General features: G+C 37.4%; 2 protein-coding genes across 4 annotated transcripts; both read right to left on the bottom strand.

The window, feature by feature from the left end:
- Nucleotides 1-158: 158 nt before the first annotated feature.
- On the bottom strand, nt 159-8,019 carry LOC103040078 (NADH-ubiquinone oxidoreductase 75 kDa subunit, mitochondrial). 2 transcript variants are annotated; one of them, XM_007257970.4, is made up of 18 exons: nt 7,518-8,019; nt 6,351-6,445; nt 5,628-5,735; nt 5,443-5,519; nt 5,106-5,187; nt 4,653-4,783; nt 3,765-3,950; nt 3,502-3,636; nt 3,174-3,288; nt 2,835-2,980; nt 2,621-2,749; nt 2,169-2,298; nt 1,783-1,943; nt 1,328-1,482; nt 1,023-1,198; nt 702-836; nt 495-567; nt 159-368 (listed from the first exon to the last, which is right to left on the bottom strand). In XM_007257970.4, exons 1-18 carry the CDS (start codon nt 7,579-7,581, stop codon nt 277-279), a joined length of 2,190 nt encoding a protein of 729 aa, XP_007258032.3. In that variant the 5' UTR covers nt 7,582-8,019; the 3' UTR covers nt 159-276. The 2 variants fall into 2 exon arrangements, with proteins under 2 accessions (XP_007258032.3, XP_007258033.3); XM_007257971.4 differs by having other exon boundaries at nt 798-836.
- Nucleotides 8,020-10,364: 2,345 nt separating this feature from the next.
- cmklr2 (chemerin chemokine-like receptor 2) lies at nt 10,365-16,413 on the bottom strand. Of its 2 annotated transcripts, none has more exons than XM_015608045.3 (3): nt 16,285-16,413; nt 12,482-12,637; nt 10,365-12,066 (listed from the first exon to the last, which is right to left on the bottom strand). In XM_015608045.3, exon 3 carries the CDS (start codon nt 12,034-12,036, stop codon nt 10,972-10,974), a length of 1,065 nt encoding a protein of 354 aa, XP_015463531.3. In that variant the 5' UTR covers nt 12,037-12,066; nt 12,482-12,637; nt 16,285-16,413; the 3' UTR covers nt 10,365-10,971. The 2 variants fall into 2 exon arrangements, with proteins under 2 accessions (XP_015463531.3, XP_007258028.3); XM_007257966.4 differs by having other exon boundaries at nt 16,290-16,413.
- Between the last annotated feature and the right edge of the window lie 1,645 nt (nt 16,414-18,058).

The following is an 18,058-nucleotide window of genomic DNA, read 5'->3' as shown; positions in this document are numbered from 1 at the left end:
AACATTATCTATACAAATAATATGTCTACAAAATAAATACTATTTCCTAAAAGTCATATGGTTCACAGTTATACGGTAAAACACTAGGAAAATAAAATAATATCATTGTGCGTATAAGACTGTGTGTGCGTGTTTGGGAAATACAACTTCACAAGCACTTTAGGTCACAAAAGTCCTTTAACAGATGTGTTTAAGGTGCTAATATAAAGTGCAGGTATTTTTGGTCAGCAGGTACAAGTACAGGCTGTACTAGAGAACTAGCGGTATTATCAGCTTTCAGCAGATGTTTGGCTCCTCTACAGCTTGAGCTCCTTCTGTCACAACCTTCACACACTTCGCCATTGTCTGGGAGGCTCGGCTAATGGAGTCTAAGAAGAAACAGACAAACAGGTAGGCACGTACTCACAAATAAATATAATATTTATAGACATTACGCATAAATTCACTTTAGGTAAAGATGGTAAATAAATGTAGTTATTACAGCAATAGCTGACCTGTCATGTAGAAGTCTCTAACTGTTAGCTGAGGAGGAATGAGTGGTTCAGAGAGCAGAGCCTGATTTACACCCTGAGAAGATAAATCATATGATTTATAATAATACTTACCTTTACAATAGACAATTCATTTTTAGAAAATTGCTTTTATAGATAAAAACACACATACATCAGTCCAAGACTAGTGCATACATTAAAATGACTTACTTTTGACAACTCATTAACCTGTTTGAAATAATTAGCCTCCTCCACATCATCATAGCGTAACATATTGGGTGCCACCTGGGCCAGACGTTTTCTCACCTCATCCAGCGTCTCATAGGGAAGAGTGATACCAGCTAGCTGCACACACACACAGATACACACTTTATTATTACCTTGGCAGAAATCAGATGTAAAAGCTAAGGATTACCAACCGGAAAGACCAATAAAGTAATCAAAAATATTTTATCTAATCTAAACTGTCCTATTGAAAAGGTCCAGCAAGTCATTTCCAGTAATAGTCCTGCTCATGGTGTGTTATTTTACCTCTGAAATGGCACGTATGATTTTCCAGTCCTCTCTGGCCATTCCTGGAGCTGTCACTGCCACATGGGTCTGCTGGGAACGGCCTTCAGTATTCACATATGTAGCACATTTCTCAGTGTATGCTGCCCCCGGCAGGATAACATCTGCCATCGGCGCACCAACATCTCCATGATGACCTGCACAGGAGATGTATTAATCACTCTTGTTCTCCTTATCAGTGATGTGCAAGTGGAGGAAATTGTCCTAGTCGCTCCAATGTCAACAATGTAAAAGAAAAAAGGATGTTGACATTGTGCTCCACTGACCCTGGTAGATGATGAAGCAGTCTTTGGGAAGTTCCTTTCGGGAAATACAGCCAGCATCAGCCCCAAGCAAGAACAGCACTTTGGGTGTGTTTTTCCTGATAACTTCCACTCCTGGCTTATATCCCAGATCCAAGGCTGCCACTTGACTTGCCACCCTGGACACAAATTGACATGTATGACATTTGGCAGATGCTCTTTCAGAGAGCAACTTACAATCTTATCTTGTATTAGAGGCAGGTAAATGTAGTGTTAGGACTGGTACAGTGCAGTATTCTGACCTCGCCCATATGGAAAATGATACCCTGTGTGTGTACGGCACCACCCATTTTGACTTATAGACTGCAAGCTATGTGCATAAGACTATTTTACTAAAAATGTCAGGGAAAATGGACAATTAAATATGACTGGCCATTAAAAGCAGGTACTAAAACATACCAGACAAGACCATAGTGTACCTGTGGAGAACATTGAGAACCTTCCAGTTATCCTCTATACCACTGGTGACACGAGCTTTGTGAGCAATAGCAGATACAGCAGCATGTATAGCTGCACCATCTTCTCTCTGCAAAGCAGCGCTCCCCACCACCACTACAGGCCGCTTTGCTTGGGCCAGGACCTAAGACAGAGCAGACACGATTTTGTAAGGGCATATGTAAAAGATGCCTACTGTGTTAAAGTCTGATTGTGGGTGCCAGATGGATGGGACATGTACTTGGAATACATAATACAAGGTCATGGGACACAAATCTAATTGGCATGTCACTGTTAAAACTTACAGTCAAATTAAACTGAAATCATAGTCAGTTACAGGAACTTTAGGCAATAGAAGATTTTTTCTTACCTTATTGAAAGGATGCTTTCCCGCCGCAATCTCTTCCAGCACCTGGGCTGAGTTTCCCAGGTGATTATACGAATAGCTCAGGTCCACCTCGTGCCCTACTAGTGCCACCTGTAGCTCATTATGCATCCAGCTATAGATAAATACAGCATATTAATAAAACAATCCCTTAACATCTACGCTCCCACAGTACTAATATATTACTTCAAGGAAGCTCCTTATCTGATCACGTCAGATCAGTAACTATGAAAACATAACATGCTTTGCAGACAGCTTATATTCTGAAAAATACTGTTTCCTCTTTGAAAGGTGGTAAATAAGATAAGACATCAAACTCATAACAGTGCAACTGCATGTTACAAACACGAGGCAGGAAAAAAAACAAGTGATTGGCAAGTGTTTAAATGAGTCTGAGCTAAGGCAAAATCATGCCTTTCCTTGCAGTTAAAGGTTACCTCTTCCTAATGCGAGCATTAAAGAGGGGAGCCTCATAACGAGGGTTTGTGCCAACCAGCAGCAACAGGTCAGCTTCCTCGATGCCACTGATGGATGTGTTCAGAAGGTAGTTTGAGCGCAAGTCAGTCCTGTTGGAAAAAAATGCTTTAATTTATAATGTACTATGAATTACATAGTAAGTAGTAGTTTGGATTTATTAGGGTTACACCTTACCCTGCCCCCGCCATGGGAAAGATTTCCTCAGTACACAGGTTTTCACTGTCAAGGTGGTTTAGCAGGTCTTTCAAAGCAACAAGGGATTCTGCATCCACCATGCCTCCTGCTATGGCGGCAATAGTACTGCCCTGAGAAGCTTGTAGCTACAACAGACATATTTTAATCACCTATTTTTATTCATAATATTTCTTTATGTTTTGAACACCCATATTCATTTTAAAGACTGTTATATAAAGATATCAAGTAGCAGAACATAACAGGTTACCATTATAATAAAATTTCAGGAACTATAAATGAGTATGACGCATGTAATGGTGAGACCACTGTGACTCATACCACCCCTGCAACCCGAGTCAAAGCCTCCTCCCAGGATGTGGTCACCAGCTGTCCGGACACATCCTTTACCATGGGCTGCGTGAGGCGCTGTCTCTTTAACCCATCATAGGCAAAACTGCACAAAGAAGAAAAAAACAAGGCAAAGTTTTGGACAGATTTAAAGGTGTGGACCTGGACAGTGTTAACTGTTCTCCCACACAAGGTAATGACAAGGTCAGAAACTATATAAACATGTAATAATCGTGCATATAAAAACAGAGAGAAGACATTTCCCGGAGAACAGGAGACAGAATTTGTCAAAGGGCATCACAATTAGCTCAATCCATACCGAGTTTTGTCGGAAATCCACTCCTCATTGACGTCCTCATTAAGTCTGGGGAGAATTCTCATTACTTCTCCTCCTCTGGTGCTCACCACAATATTACTGCCCACTGCATCCAACACATCAATGGACTCTGTCTTCCTGCCAGAGAAAGTATGCATGTCAGAATGATCTAAAAATTGTGCATGGGATATGACCGTTTGTGAGATTTTTGGGAATACTAGTGAATTTTTGTGGAACTTTTCTGTTTGAGATCAGTTTCTCTGTACCTGGTCTCCCAAGGTCGAGAGGTAAAAGCGTAAGGTTTGGATGTGAGTGCTCCAACAGGGCAAATATCGATCACATTCCCTGAGAGCTCAGACATAAACATCTTCTCCACGTATGTGCCAATCTCCATGGCATTACCCCTGCCAGTGGTGCCCAAATCCTCCACCCCAGCAATCTCACTGGCAAACCTGAAAGCAACACAAAACATCTCTATGTAAATGACTTATGTACAGTACTGTGCATATGTTTCAGGAACCTAAGAACATCATTTAAAATGTGTCTCAGCAATATGAGTGCTTTTGCTTGCATAAACCCCAGATCACATTACTGTAGGTGCAACTAACTAAAAAAAGAAAAGAAAAAACAATGCAAAAACTTTTTTGATGAGCACTGAGACAAAAAAAACACTACTTTAATGATTAGTAAAAAAAGCATTGTGTACATAAAGAGTATTTTTAATTCTAACCTTCACATGTGCCTCACAAAAATGTTTATATTATGTGTGTAAATAATTTAATAAATAAACTGACTTACATAAATGAAATATTTATTTTTGAATAGATGTCAACTTATCTGTATCCTAAGTTTAAGGTAAAAAGAAAATGATTCACTTCTTGATGTAAAACGTTAGGTGTATATTTAAATTGAAATAATCATAAAAATAAAAGTACATTTGTAATAATGATTATTAAAATTTGCAATAACCCTTTCTAACTTCAGTCTTCATAGTTTTTGCATGTATATATACCACTTACACCAGAATATTATTCTTTACAGACCTGCTTTTATTGTTTGCACTAAATCTAGTTTTCACAAACTATATTTTAATGGTTAACATTATTACATATTTGTAGCTGATTTAAACAGCAGAAAGTTTCCCTAGCTCTCACCGGACACAGCGAGTGCACTGAATGCAGCGAGTCATAATAGTTTTAATGAGAGGTCCTATGTTCTTGTCCTCCACAGCCCTCTTTGATTCAGTAAACCGACTGCGATCACTGCCAAACATCATGGACTGGTCCTGTTCCAAAAAAAAAAAAAAAACAGCAACAACATTTCAGTAATTGTTCCTATAGCAAGCTACAAAAAAACAAGTGAGCATATAAAAAGGAAGCATCCCTGGTCCTGAAGGCACCCCACCCTGCATATTTATTGCATTCCCTGCTCCCAACACACCTGATACAAATAATGGGATAATTAACAAGCCCTGTCAGAGTGGCAGTGGGTGTGTTAAATCAGGGGAAACATTATTATATGGCGGGCAAAGGGCCTCCTGGACCAGGGTAGGAAAAATTACATATATTTTTTTTTTTACAACAAAGACAGTAGTTTACATTTCCCACCTGTAGGTCACATTCTCCTCCCTGATCACAGATAGGGCAGTCTAGAGGATGATTAGCAAGCAAAAACTCCATCACTCCCTCCCTGAAACAGCCACAGACACAAACAATCAAACATAGTCTCTATTATCTTTGATAATGTGTTAGCATGTTTTCTCTATGTTGGATGAATAAGCAGCAAAGATTATAGACAAAGGTTGTAGATGTACTAACTATAGCTGAAATCACAAAGAAAAGTGTTATATCTTTCACTCCAATCTGGCCCAAAAGGAAATTGAGAAAAATAGTGTGCATATGTATTGTGTTGTATTATATAACTATGCAAGGAATCTTATCTCACCTTGCCTTTTTGGTTTTCTCTGAATCTGTGAGAATGTTCCACCCTTTCATGACAGGCATAGCACATGCAGCTACTGGCTGAAAGATTAATTGTATGAAAGCCATCACAGCAATGTTTAAATCAGGCATGTTAGTAGAGCAAGGTCACTGTAGCTAAAATAAAGGTGTTATATATGGAGGTTCTACCTTTGGGGATTTTTCTATCTCCACCAGACACATGCGGCAGTTCCCTGCCACAGACAGGCGCTCATGGTAGCAGAAACGAGGTATCTGTACCCCCACCTTCTCACATGCCTGCAAATACAATGTGCAAATTTCATTATTAAGTAGTAATAATAATATATATAAGCATACAGTTACAGAGACAGTGCATGTAATTTTTGCCAGTCCTTCCTTCCTGTTGTTGTTTTATATTCCAGACTGGCAAATATTTCTCAAAGATTTGAATTCTTTTAGAAAATTTCTTTACATTTTTGTATCAGCAGGCTTGAAATTTAAACAATAATCAGTGACCCACTACCAGCCCAAGAATACTACATGTTCTCTCATCTGTTGGTTCTAAACACTGGCTGGTTCTGAACTGCACTGATAAGTTTAATATTTTTGGGGGACAAGAATATTTTTTTCCTGTGATGGAATGCACCTAAACAGATGGGGGGGCAAATGAGCTAAGAGAAAATCTTCTATTCTCCCTCTAAGATCTGCTTATCAGCTGTGAATTTCCACACTCAGGTACTAAGAAAAACAGCATATCTTTAATCAAATAAAGTGTTAAACATTTTAATGTATTTATTTATTGTGTATTATGTATTTGTAACTACAGTTGCAAAAAGTGGCATGAAAAATGAATATAAGTGTCTGTGGTGCATGATTAATCTGAGATGAATGAATAGTCTGTGAATGGTCCACCTGTAGTACTGTGGTTCCTGGCTCCACCATCACCGGTTTCCCATCAACAAACACCTCCACCAGGTTACTGGCAGCTGATGTTGCCACAGAGTGAACTGAGAAAACAACCCCCCAAAACACACACACACACACATAGTCAGCCTTAAATAAGTGCCAGTGCCTCATATTCACAACAGTCAGATATAAAGGTTAGTTATATAACTATATATTTAAAAGGGAATGTGTAGCTGGGCCATTCCACCGAATGGGTGCCATTTGCTTGTGTAACTCTTCCAAATTAAACTTATTTCTTTAGCTTTTTTCAACTCTGAATCTAACAGCACATTTACCTATTTACATTTTATTATGTATTTAACATGTACTGCTCAAACTCAGTCAGCTTTACTTAATTTTACAAGGTATCTTAGCAAAGATGGTTACAAAACTCATGTGATATTTAAAATACATGTTTAAAAGCAAGTCCACTAATTTATTTGATTTTCTCTCAAGAGAGTCTTTAATTAAAAAAATATTGATTTGATCTAAGAATTAATTTAGGTAACAGGAATGAGTGTTGAAATTTATCTCCTCAATCATAGCTAATAAGATCAAATATACAGAAAAACAAATAAGAGAACTTAATTTTGGTCTTCACATGGTCTTCAGAAGAACCAGCTGATGAAATGTCCTGATGTTCCAGATTTTTCAGATGGGCTAATGTTTCACGGTAACAGTATTTTAACTTAAATATTATGGATTTATTATGATTTTTTTAAAGCATAGAAGAGATTTGGATAACAATTCACATAAAAAAACATATCTGAAGAATTTTTATAATTATTAAATGGTTAAGTTTTTAGTTACAGAGTGGGGACATGTAACGTAACAAATGTTATTTTTAGTGTTCTACGTAGTTTTTTTTTTTTTTTTTTACTTTTTTTAAATTACATATTTTATTTTTGCAATTAGCTGAATGTACAAGACACTATGCTTAATAATAACAACATGTAACGTTTATTTTTAAGTTATTTTGTGTGCACATTAATACATGTAATTTTCTTGTAAGAAGTTATCTGGACCTGATTAAACAGAGTCCTGGTTCTTTAATCTAACTGTGAGCTAATCTGGTGAAATAAGGCCTGTAGTACAGAAGCTCTAATCCGCTATATATTAAAATGGTGAATTTACCGTTGCTGGGCTTCGCCTGTGCCACTCCAGACACTGCCCGCCTCACCGCCGGTAATCGCAGCATGACTCCGATAACCGAAAACAACGACACGCACTTAGCTCTGGAGCTAAAGTCTGCTAAACAGTCTATAAACAGTCTTCAGTTTACCTCAGATATGCAGGATGAGAGCAGAAAGAGAGATATATGGCGGCTGTGTTTACAGATAACCGGCTGTATCGCTGTGTAAGTTAGTGGAGCTCACTGACTCCGGACCGAAGCTCGATGTCGCAGTTCTGTTATTCTGCAGCTCCAGCCGTGTGAAATCCCCCTCTGCTGCCCAGCCCTGACCACAGCCTGCTGGCGGTAAGAGGATTAAACTACCCGACCTGCAGTTCCTGAGAACAGAGAGAGAGTTCTCCACATCATGAGGATCTGATCCTGGTGAATGAGCTCACCGGCCTCAACGCTAACCGCTGCTAACGCGAATAAATAACGGGAAACGGTGTCAGACTCACTAACGAATCGTTCTTCTGAATCGGTTCTCTGTGAAGAACCGACTGAACCGATTTGAAACGATTCAAAAGTCCCATCTGAAACTTTTTCGTATTGTCTATAGGGCAGTACAAAGACTCTAAGGTGAAATCATGTTTAAAAGACATTACGTGGCCACGACTTATTAAGCTGTGGGAATGAGATCCTAATGCATGGCCATGACTTTTTTAGACATGGGAACGTGATCCTAATGTGTGGAAATGAGAAAATTAAGGCATGTAAATAAGATAATTAGGATGTGGCCACAACTTATTAAGGCTTATTAATACGCCTGAGAGCTGATGAAACAGAAGGCCTGGTGTCCATGCCTTAATGGCTACAATTAAAATAACTTGTTCACATGCCTTAATAAGTCGTTCCCACACAGTGGCACAAAAAGGGGGTATGCAGCGTATGCGACGCATGGGGCGCTGCACTAGAGGGGGCGCCATATCAATGCCGGAAAATAATTTCTAGTCGGCATTTTCTGTAAGAGCTGTTTGTTTATGTATGTTAATACACAGAGCGTTGCCTGGCCTGGGCTTCCGGGGCTTTTCGTCCCCAATAAATCTCCAGTAGCCCCGAACCGTTTCGCTCAGCTCAACTATATTATTAGTGAGGAGACACCCCCACCCTTTTAAAAATCATAACATCAGTGATATCACAGCCTTCATACAGTTTTATACACTTTGTGCATGTTATTATATATAAATGTCACTAATTTTTTCTAAGCTATCCACCCTGTTGTGGTAAAATATAAAAGTAATTCAATTTATTATAAAATATCAAACATTTTAAATGGAATGCAAAAATGTTTGCAATTCAAGGTCAACAACTTTTTTATTAAATGCCAATTTACACTAAAATTGTCCCTGCTGTTGTTGTCCATTCCATCTTGTTGTACAGCTTGCCATGACAGGGTAGATTCACAAAGGGAATAAAATATAAAAATAAAAAGTGATTGAGCAGTGATATATTCTATATATATAAACTTAATCCTGGACCCGGACATGTATTGTTTCACTTCTCCCAGCACACCTAAATCATTTAATCAGTTAACAAACCCTTCATAACTTCTGTGGGTGTGTTAAAGCAGGGAAACCACAAAAATGTTCATTCAAAAATAAATACAGCAGTTGTGGAAGCAATGCTGTGCAATCAGTCAAAATATCAAAGTTATCCAATCACAGCCACTAACATGTGCAATGTGTGCGGAGCAGGGTTCCTTCAGGGCTATAATATACTATTATTTAGACCAACAGTCTTACATGCAGTCCATTTCAGTTTAAAAATACTTATTTAACATCTTCCAATGTAAACAAAAAAAAAGTCATGCTCTTCTTGTCCTGTGAAAACAGCTCAATACAGTACACTTAACTAAATCCTAGTCCAAACTCACTTTCCTTGTAAACCTTTGTTGCTTTTTCTGCTCCTTTACCACCTTTTTACCCAATGTTGCACAAACATTTCTCCCTGCCATGACTCATCCGTTGGGGAGACAACTCCCAGGAATAACAGGAAATAGCAAAGATTGCATTGGAAATAATCCTTAAGAAGCAGAAGACGAAATTGTGGAAGAAGAGTCAATCAATCTTAAGGTTGTCCAATCGTAACCAACCAACCATATTTTGTACCAAAGAGTGAACTGAACATGAGTGCTCTATTGTGCAGTAATGCGTCAAGGACATCTGCTCCTGATAAACCACTGACCCCTGTCTCTGCTACTGATGCCATAAGTCATTTCTTGCATTTATCATATCAGCCTTGACCACAACCTTTTTTCAGTACAGCTTGCCTACTTTATTGCTCCCTATCTATGATTAAGTTTATACATTACATTTAGTGATTGTCAGAAGTCAAAAGGCTTGTACAAGTTATTTAAACATCAGTAACCAATACCTTGTTATTCCTGAATCAGGAATTAACAAAGTGCAAAGTTTTATTCTCCTTAAAGGAGCATAGTCCAAACAAGACAGCACAGTGGAATTCATATTGGCTCTCAAGATGTTTGGCTTGCACAGACAGTGTTATATTGTAAGTCTTACAAATATGTCTCTTTCAATAATCTACTCTCTTCCTGTTACTCGACCTCGGTGATAAAAGTAAAAGGAAAGCAGATTTAAAAAGAAGGGTTTAAGTTTCCATTCCACACACATTTTGGAAATATTTTAGATGTTAGCTCAGTTATAAAAAAAAAAAAAGAAACAATATTTTGGTCTTTCTCAAGTCTTATTTCTGTTGGCATTGCAACATAATTTGTGCCAAAAAGAGATCTGATTCACCACATAAGATAGGTCCTCAGTAAAAAAGAAAGAAAGGAATTCATGAAAATAAAGTCAATATTGATAAAAAAAACTTTATTTTAATAAACATTCTTCTAGGTACAGAAATGTCTATTTTATTACAAATCAAATACTTAAAACATATTAACTTATAAAGTTGTAATGTTATATTTACATATAAAAAGAACACACTTGCCAATTAAAACAAGCCCGTCTGATGAACCTACTTATTGCCCAACAGTCAATTTTCCTTTTTTGGAATAAATATTTCTTGTTCCCACAATGAGGTCTGTCGTTGGCTTTTGGCATACATTGCTGTGAAGCCCTTTCGTTCTGCTTTCACCCACTGTGGTTGGGACAAATGTTGCTTGCTCAGGTTTTCCACTCTGAGCAATTTATAGTCATCAGACTACCATGCAGTACTTTCAAGGCCTCTGTGACCAGCTCCAAAGACAGCATTCGTAGTAAAAAAACTACCTTATTAAACCTTTCGCAGAGCACTTAAGACAATATTTTAAAAATATACACTCTTTGCTAAGTTAAAGTTAAATGAAATACATATGTTATACTATAACATTGGTCCTCTAAAGCATGTCTAAGTCTAAAGAAGAATGCACTTCACCCTGTTTGGCTTGCTTGAATACTGATGCCATACACAGCTTCAGACAGTGGATGAAGCAGGAACCTCCTCAGGAGAGCAGATGACTGGGATTGATACTGACTCGGTGGCAGAAAGGCTGTGGTTAAGCTCTCTCAGAGACTGTTTAGCAATGTTCATGCAGGATTTCTTGAGTATCCCCCACACATTCTTACTGATCAGCACGTAGAGGATGGGGTTGATGCAGCTGTTAAAAAAGGCCAGGCTCGTGGCCAGGGGAAAGCTCACAATCAGAATGGGGTGCAGGTAGGGTGAGTAATGTATGCCTAGCTCCATGAGGCTGAAAACGTGAAAGGGTGCCCAGCAGAGGAAGAAGGCCAAGACAACTGCGGTCACTGTCCTGGAGAAGCTGGAAATATGCACACCGCTGGACTGCTTCATCCTTCTGGCCAGCAGTATGGCTGTGATGCAGATGGTGGCAAATGGTAGGAGGAAGCCAACTGTTGTGCGAAGCAACACCATAGCTATGTGTCTCACAACAGCAGTGTGTCCATGCTCATCATGAAAATTGTTGAAACACACCACCTTATTTTGGTATTGCACAGTTTCTCTGAAAATTAAAGCTGGGCTGCTTAGAAGCATGGACACAATCCAGATCAGTGCACACATTCCCCAGGCCCACCTCACAGATCGGAAACTCTGGCAAAAGCTGAGGTGGACCAGCGAAATGTAACGGTCCAAACTGAGCACAGTGACAAACAGCACACTGGCATACATGTTCACTGTACACACGAAAGAGTTCAGCTTGCACATGTTCCATCCAAAGATCCAGTTAAAGTTGCGCAGCACATAGTCAATGGAGAAAGGCAAGAACAGAACAAATACAAAATCTGCTATGGCCAGGTTTTGCAGCCACACGCTGTTGATTGTCCGCTTGCTTTTGAATGCAGTCACCCAGATCACAATGCCATTTCCAATGACTCCAAGCACAAACGCTAGGGAGTAGATGACCACTGAAACGATATGCAGAGCCTCTTTCTGGATATAACCCTCTGCTTTAGTTTCTTCAAAGTCGCCATACTCCAGATACTCATAGGTGTAATTTTCATATTCAGGAAACTCCATCATTATATAGCAAAGATCTTAATGATGCAGTAACTGTGGGAAAAAGAACAAACGACAAAAATAATTACCACTTGGAACTAAGCATCTAGCTAGGCAATATGTGGGCTTGTATAAAAATACCATAAACAAGATAAGGCCTTTAAACAAACTGTAAAAAATAAGACAAATTTCTTCTAATGAAAGTCGCTAATCACTACACTACACTACTAGAAGAACTCTCTGAAATGAAAATGAGTAAAGTTGTAGCCTTACATTAAAATGCAAGAATTTCTAAATATATTTAAATCCTACAGTTCATATAGGATACAATATAAGGAAAATAAACAGTGATGGGTAATATTTTAAGTTAACAATAAAGGTAGAATAATTAACAGGACAAATCTATTACCTAATGTTGTAAAGTGCTGTTACTCAATAATGTCACAACAAGTCCAAAACTTTGACTCACCTTGATGTAGATAGTAGCTTGGATCTTCAGCACTGATCCACAACTCTGATTCAGTCCTGAGTTTAAATAGCTCTGTGTAAGATTCAGAAACTATGCAGGTCCGTCCTGGGAGTTATCTTTGTTCTGCAAAAACAGCTCCACCCAGAGCCAACTAGACTGGAATGAGGAGGAGAGAGTGAGCGAGAGAGAGAGTATGACAAAGAGAGAAAGAGAGAGAGAGAGAGAGAGAGAGAGAGAGGGAGGGACAGAAAGAGAGAGAGGCAGGATAAGTAGGATGGCATTAATGAGGCTCTGTCCACACCAATGTTGTATCATAAATTATAACCACACCCACCCACACACACGACCCTATGACCCCAAAAGATCTTGTTTTCCAGCCTCTTCCCACTGAGCGTGGTAAGATCTGCGTTCTGAATGGTACGTCAATCATGTCTTCCCGGAAAGGAAAACCTGGCCACAGACCAGTTACAGCTAAGTCACGACCAATACTTTATGCAATTCCTTATGCCCCAGATGATCAACAACAATGAATCACTGAAGTAAATCACTTCCAGATGTGTGCATGTGTGTGTTTGTGAATGTCCAGTTTTATTGCAAAATATAAAATGTTACAGAACAGCAGCTTTGATGTTTATATGAAATGACCCCATACCAGCTAATGCTGGGCAATATGTATGCAAATCAATATTGCAACTAATTAAACAATTTAACATGTATTATAAAAAATAAATTAGTATTTTATTGATTATTTTAATGTACAGTTATTGCAAAATATAAAATGTTGCAGTACAGCAGGTTTGTTGTTTATATGAAATGACACCATCTGTGGCAACAGGCCAATACCAGCAAATCTATAGATTAGTGAACTTCTTATACATTACCATTATACATACCATTCACCATTGTCCCGTCATTTCTTGTAGTTATAGTTTATTACTTCTTTATTGCATGATTACTTAAATAGTTTGGTACTGTAAAACCAAACTGTACTTGCAAAAGAAATGAGGTACCTTAATAACTTTATAAGTTAATATAACATACATACTACATAAATTGGGTTTTGCCTAAACTAATATATATATAAACCTAACTCAAAAATGAACACTTGATATATGAACCCAGGTATTTTGCTTGAGATCAATTTTAGAAATATTTTTAGTTTTTCAGTTTCATGTTTTTATTTGTATTTCGCGATATTCACTGTTTTCAATTGTATAAGTTTAACATTAAATTAAGTATCTAAAGCAAATTGTTTTTCAATATGTAGTGTGGCTAGATAATTAGAGCATGAGTCATCTTATACCAGCTAATTCTGAGCAATATGTCCGCAAATCAATATCACAATTAATTGAACCATTTAAGATTTGTTATGGACAATGAACTATTATTTTATTGAACGAAAGACACAGCATTTACTAATTTTCTTTGCTATAAGCTTAAGACGCTCAATTGGCTTGGGGTTTGAGTTCTCCTGCATTTTTTTTTAATTCACAGACTGAATAGGGCGGGGTGCCATGACCTCTAGGAGTGGCACGATACCACTTTTTGTTGTCCAATTCTAATACTGATACCGGTACTGATACTGCAACCTTGAGTATCTACTGATACCAATACCAATTCAATCGGATACCATATTTTCCCCACTACTAAACTAAGCTGGTTATAATACATTTAATGAATGCACATTGTTTAACCATCTAATTAACAAATATTCTACTTCCTGACATTCAGTCTAGTGATTTTGGCCAGTATCAGATCGGCACACTACTATTGATTACACACGCAGTTGTTTCTTTTTAAGGGGGCAATACATGCACACACAGAGTGGGGAAATTAGATATTAACAGAAAAATACAGAAATAATTAATATGGGCAAAATAAATTGGTAAGAGCTTGTAAAATTTGTTTTCAATCATTTTTTTAAATAATTGTCCATCCTGTTATAAACTGTTTTTTTAACTATTTTGTATACTTAAATGGTGAAATGGTGCTCGATCCATTTTCTTAATTCAAGGTCCTATCCACCAATAACATGAATTCAATATTTTACTGAAATCGGGTAAACAAGGTTATTTGTAATTCTTACTTTGATGTCCAAATAACTATCCAGAAAATGTTGATTATTCCTGCAAAATATATCAATACACATTTTAGTTCAGCCTAAAATTCTCCTGAAGAAGTAAAAGAATTCATCACGGTCTTCCCTGTGTTGCTGCCTACGATAAATTCCTGCAACCTCTATTACATGACCAGCACTGTAATATTGTTTTGACTAAAAAAAAAATTTATATTAATTGAATCTCATACACAGACAAATGAATAAGTTTGGAAAATAAATGCTTTTAAACATGATCTTCAAGTAATCTATGTTCATGTTGTTATTTTCTACTGGATTAATCCTAGAGCTTACAAATAACAAAAAAAAATCATCTCAATGGCTTAAAATAATTGCTCTCATGTTAATGTTAAACATAGCATAAACTTATAAAGTATAAAATAGTGCAACTAACTTTTTTATATAAAAAGCTGTGTCTAGGGCAATGTTTTTCAACCCCAACCCTGGATGCTCACTGCTCTGCACATTTTAGTGTATTCCTGCTTGAACACACCCCCTTTAACTCAACAATAGGCTGTGAATGAGCTGGTTTCTTAAATCGGGTTTATTTCTTGGAAAGAAACTAAAAAGTAGAAAAACACTGGTCTACAATTTTTACATGTTTGGCCAACTTTGTTGAATAAAACTGAGTTGATTAAAGATCTTTCCCATTGGCTCCTGGCACCATCTACTCACATACTTTAGAGTTTTGTTATTTCCCTACTGTCACAAGGCACCCTTATTGTATTAACTGTATTAACTGTTCACTGTTTTTGGGGTGTTGTTGTTTTTGTTGTTGTTTGAAAAAGTGATCTTATAAGTTGATTGGTTTATTTTAAACTGCATTAAATTTTACACGTAGCTATAAAACATATCACTGCTAGTCATGATTATAATAGCTTTATCACTTGTTTATCGTTTTTTAAACCGGTGCATCCAAAATACATGCTGCATTTTAACATTTTTTACTGGAATTTGCTGTAGGTTAGTTAACTATAATATAAAACTAGAGAGTAGTTTATATAGTTACAGCTGAAAGTGAAAAGTAACCTAGAAAAGCTCTGGAAAATATTAAGTGACCACTTCAGTTTCTAAATCAGTTTATCTGATTTTGCTATTTATAGGTATATATTTGAGTAAAATTAACATAACATAACGTTTTGTTCTATAAAATAAAATATTGTCATTTAGAGCATTTATTTGCAGAAAATGAGAAATGGCTGACATAACAAACAGATGCAGAGCTTTCAGACCTCAAATAATACAAAGAAAACAAGTTCGTATTTATAACTTTTTAAGAATTCAGAAATCAATATTCAATCAATATATATATTGTATGCATCTTGGCATGTTCTCCTCCACCAGTCTTACACACGGCTTCTGGATAACTTCTGGATAACACTGAATAACTGGAAAAGTCGTTTAATCTAAGCCAGATGTTTTTAAATTAGTAAAATTAAAGTAACGTATCATTTTTAAGTGCTCTCTTATTTTTTTCCAGAGCTGTATATATTTAGGCTCATAGAAGACACAGAACTGCTGAATCCCCTCGCCCGATAGCTGTTACTCTGTGGTGGTTTTTCTAAGCCATGCTGGACTGACTGGTGGCGCTGTCTATTCAAAGTATTAGTTTCACCTCAGTGCACCAGTCTGTGTACTGGAGCGTTAGAAAGTATAAATCTCTTTAACACGAAATCACTGAGCTTACCTTACCGCCGCTCTGCTGCTCTGCTGCTCGTCCACGTTCAGTTCAAGCGGACTGCTGCTCCTCCACAGTGTTCAGAAACACGTCCTCAGACTCAGAGCTGCAGCTCGCTGCTGCTGAACTTAAATTACTCAGGGTTTGGCTGAAGAAAGCCAAAGGACTCCCAGCTGTAGCAGAGGGAGGGACTGTCCGTGACGCGAACATACCGAGGAAAATGTGGATAAATAAATTATATAATAAGACTTTACATAAAGTGTAAACCGAGCTTAACTACAACATTAACCCATAAGAGCCCACACTGTAAACTCATAAGTTGTTTAAACTAAAATGAAGTCTGTTTTACATGAAATTGGATACTTCTGAATATTAATCCACTATTTTGAGTTAGCTGAACATTTGTGGACACATATACATTCAAAAAAAATTATCTTTAAGTTGAACCAACTTCTAAAAACTGAGTTTAGTCTGTTGCCATTGGCAGCTTCTTTTCCATTGGCTTCTGGCACAATCTATTTGCATTTCGGGTGTGTCCCCCAGTTTTTGACACTCACCACCAGTGTGTAGTGATTCCCCACAACTGGGCTACCTTAGGTAAACTTAGTAAATCATATATAATGTTTAAATGCCTGGCCACTATGTTGCAGGCCAGGGGTTGGAAATTGAGTTTGGCTGCGGTAGATGTTTTCCAAGCCATTATGTAGCAGGCAACAAAAAAATTCTGCTTTGGAAATGAAGTGTAATGGGATGGAGTGCTACAGACTAGTAGCTCTCCAGCCCAGAGGGTTGTTGAACCCAATTGCAGAGCAGTTGATCTCAAAGCAGGTAAACCCAAGTAGAAAGGAAAAAATAGATAAAGAAACATACCGCTCCTTACACAGGATCGAACCTGTGTCGCCAGGGTCACGTGGTCACGCATCTGCCAAACGTTATGTAATGTAATTTTTAAAGGATAATGGATTGATTTCTCATTTAAAGTAACATAAATATGTGAATAAGGTGACACTTTTTATGAAGGTTCTATTAATGTTGTTCCTTCTGGAAACCTTATGTCTGCCTCACATTCACTGGAAGCCAATTTGGCTTTTTCTCAGAAAGAGGTACTTTCCTACTTCACTTCACTTTACTTAGTAACTTCTTTATTTTGCTAGAGAGAGAGGGGGGGGGGGGGGGGATACAAACATAAACCATGAGAAAAAAAAAACATAATATGATATTAAATGTAAGATGTCAATGAAAAGAAAATAGTTGTGATGTTCCATGAGTTTTGCTATATCCCATGGAAGCTAAAGAAAGTTGACCTAAGCTGTGGGATATGCGTGTGTTAAAATCCATGATGGTTACTTAAAGAGGGTAATGCATCTCGATATAAAAACTGGGCAGTATGAAAAGAGCAGCTGCAGCATTGAGAACCATTTTATCACAAGAGAATAAAAGGGAATTCTATTGATGTATATTCACACCCCTAAGCTGCAGTGGTCATTCAAAGGTGTTTAGGGTGAAACTGTCCTAGACAAACTTGAGAATGTTCAGAGTCATAGTTGCTCACTGTGGTTGTAACAGAAACCAGATGTCCAAAGAGGTTAATCTCCAGTTTTGACATTTTTGCTTTGATTTGTCTAATTTTTTTATATTGTATCAAAGATTTATAATGAATAGGCCAACAAAAAAGAAATACTTTGACTTTCAATTAAAGTTAAGAAGCTTTTTCCTGTAAAATTTTAGAGATACAAGGTTTTTGCTTGACAGTGAACAAAAATCATAAAATGGCTAGAAGACA

This window comes from Astyanax mexicanus, chromosome 11 (genome assembly GCF_023375975.1).
Source record: "Astyanax mexicanus isolate ESR-SI-001 chromosome 11, AstMex3_surface, whole genome shotgun sequence".
Lineage (NCBI taxonomy): Eukaryota > Metazoa > Chordata > Actinopteri > Characiformes > Acestrorhamphidae > Astyanax > Astyanax mexicanus.
This window is presented reverse-complemented; position numbering and strand designations above follow the sequence as displayed.

What these genes read in the sequence shown, in the direction of transcription:
- cmklr2 (XM_015608045.3), bottom strand. Translation starts at nt 12,036, where the DNA reads ATGATGGAGTTTCCTGAATATGAAAATTACACCTATGAGTATCTGGAG.
- LOC103040078 (XM_007257970.4), bottom strand. Translation starts at nt 7,581, where the DNA reads ATGCTGCGATTACCGGCGGTGAGGCGGGCAGTGTCTGGAGTGGCACAG. An exon ending in GAGGAGAATGTGACCTACAG is followed by an intron (nt 4,784 to 5,105) that starts GTGGGAAATGTA and finishes TTTTTGGAACAG; the next exon opens with GACCAGTCCATGATGTTTGG. An exon ending in TCTCGACCTTGGGAGACCAG is followed by an intron (nt 3,637 to 3,764) that starts GTACAGAGAAAC and finishes TTTCTCTGGCAG; the next exon opens with GAAGACAGAGTCCATTGATG.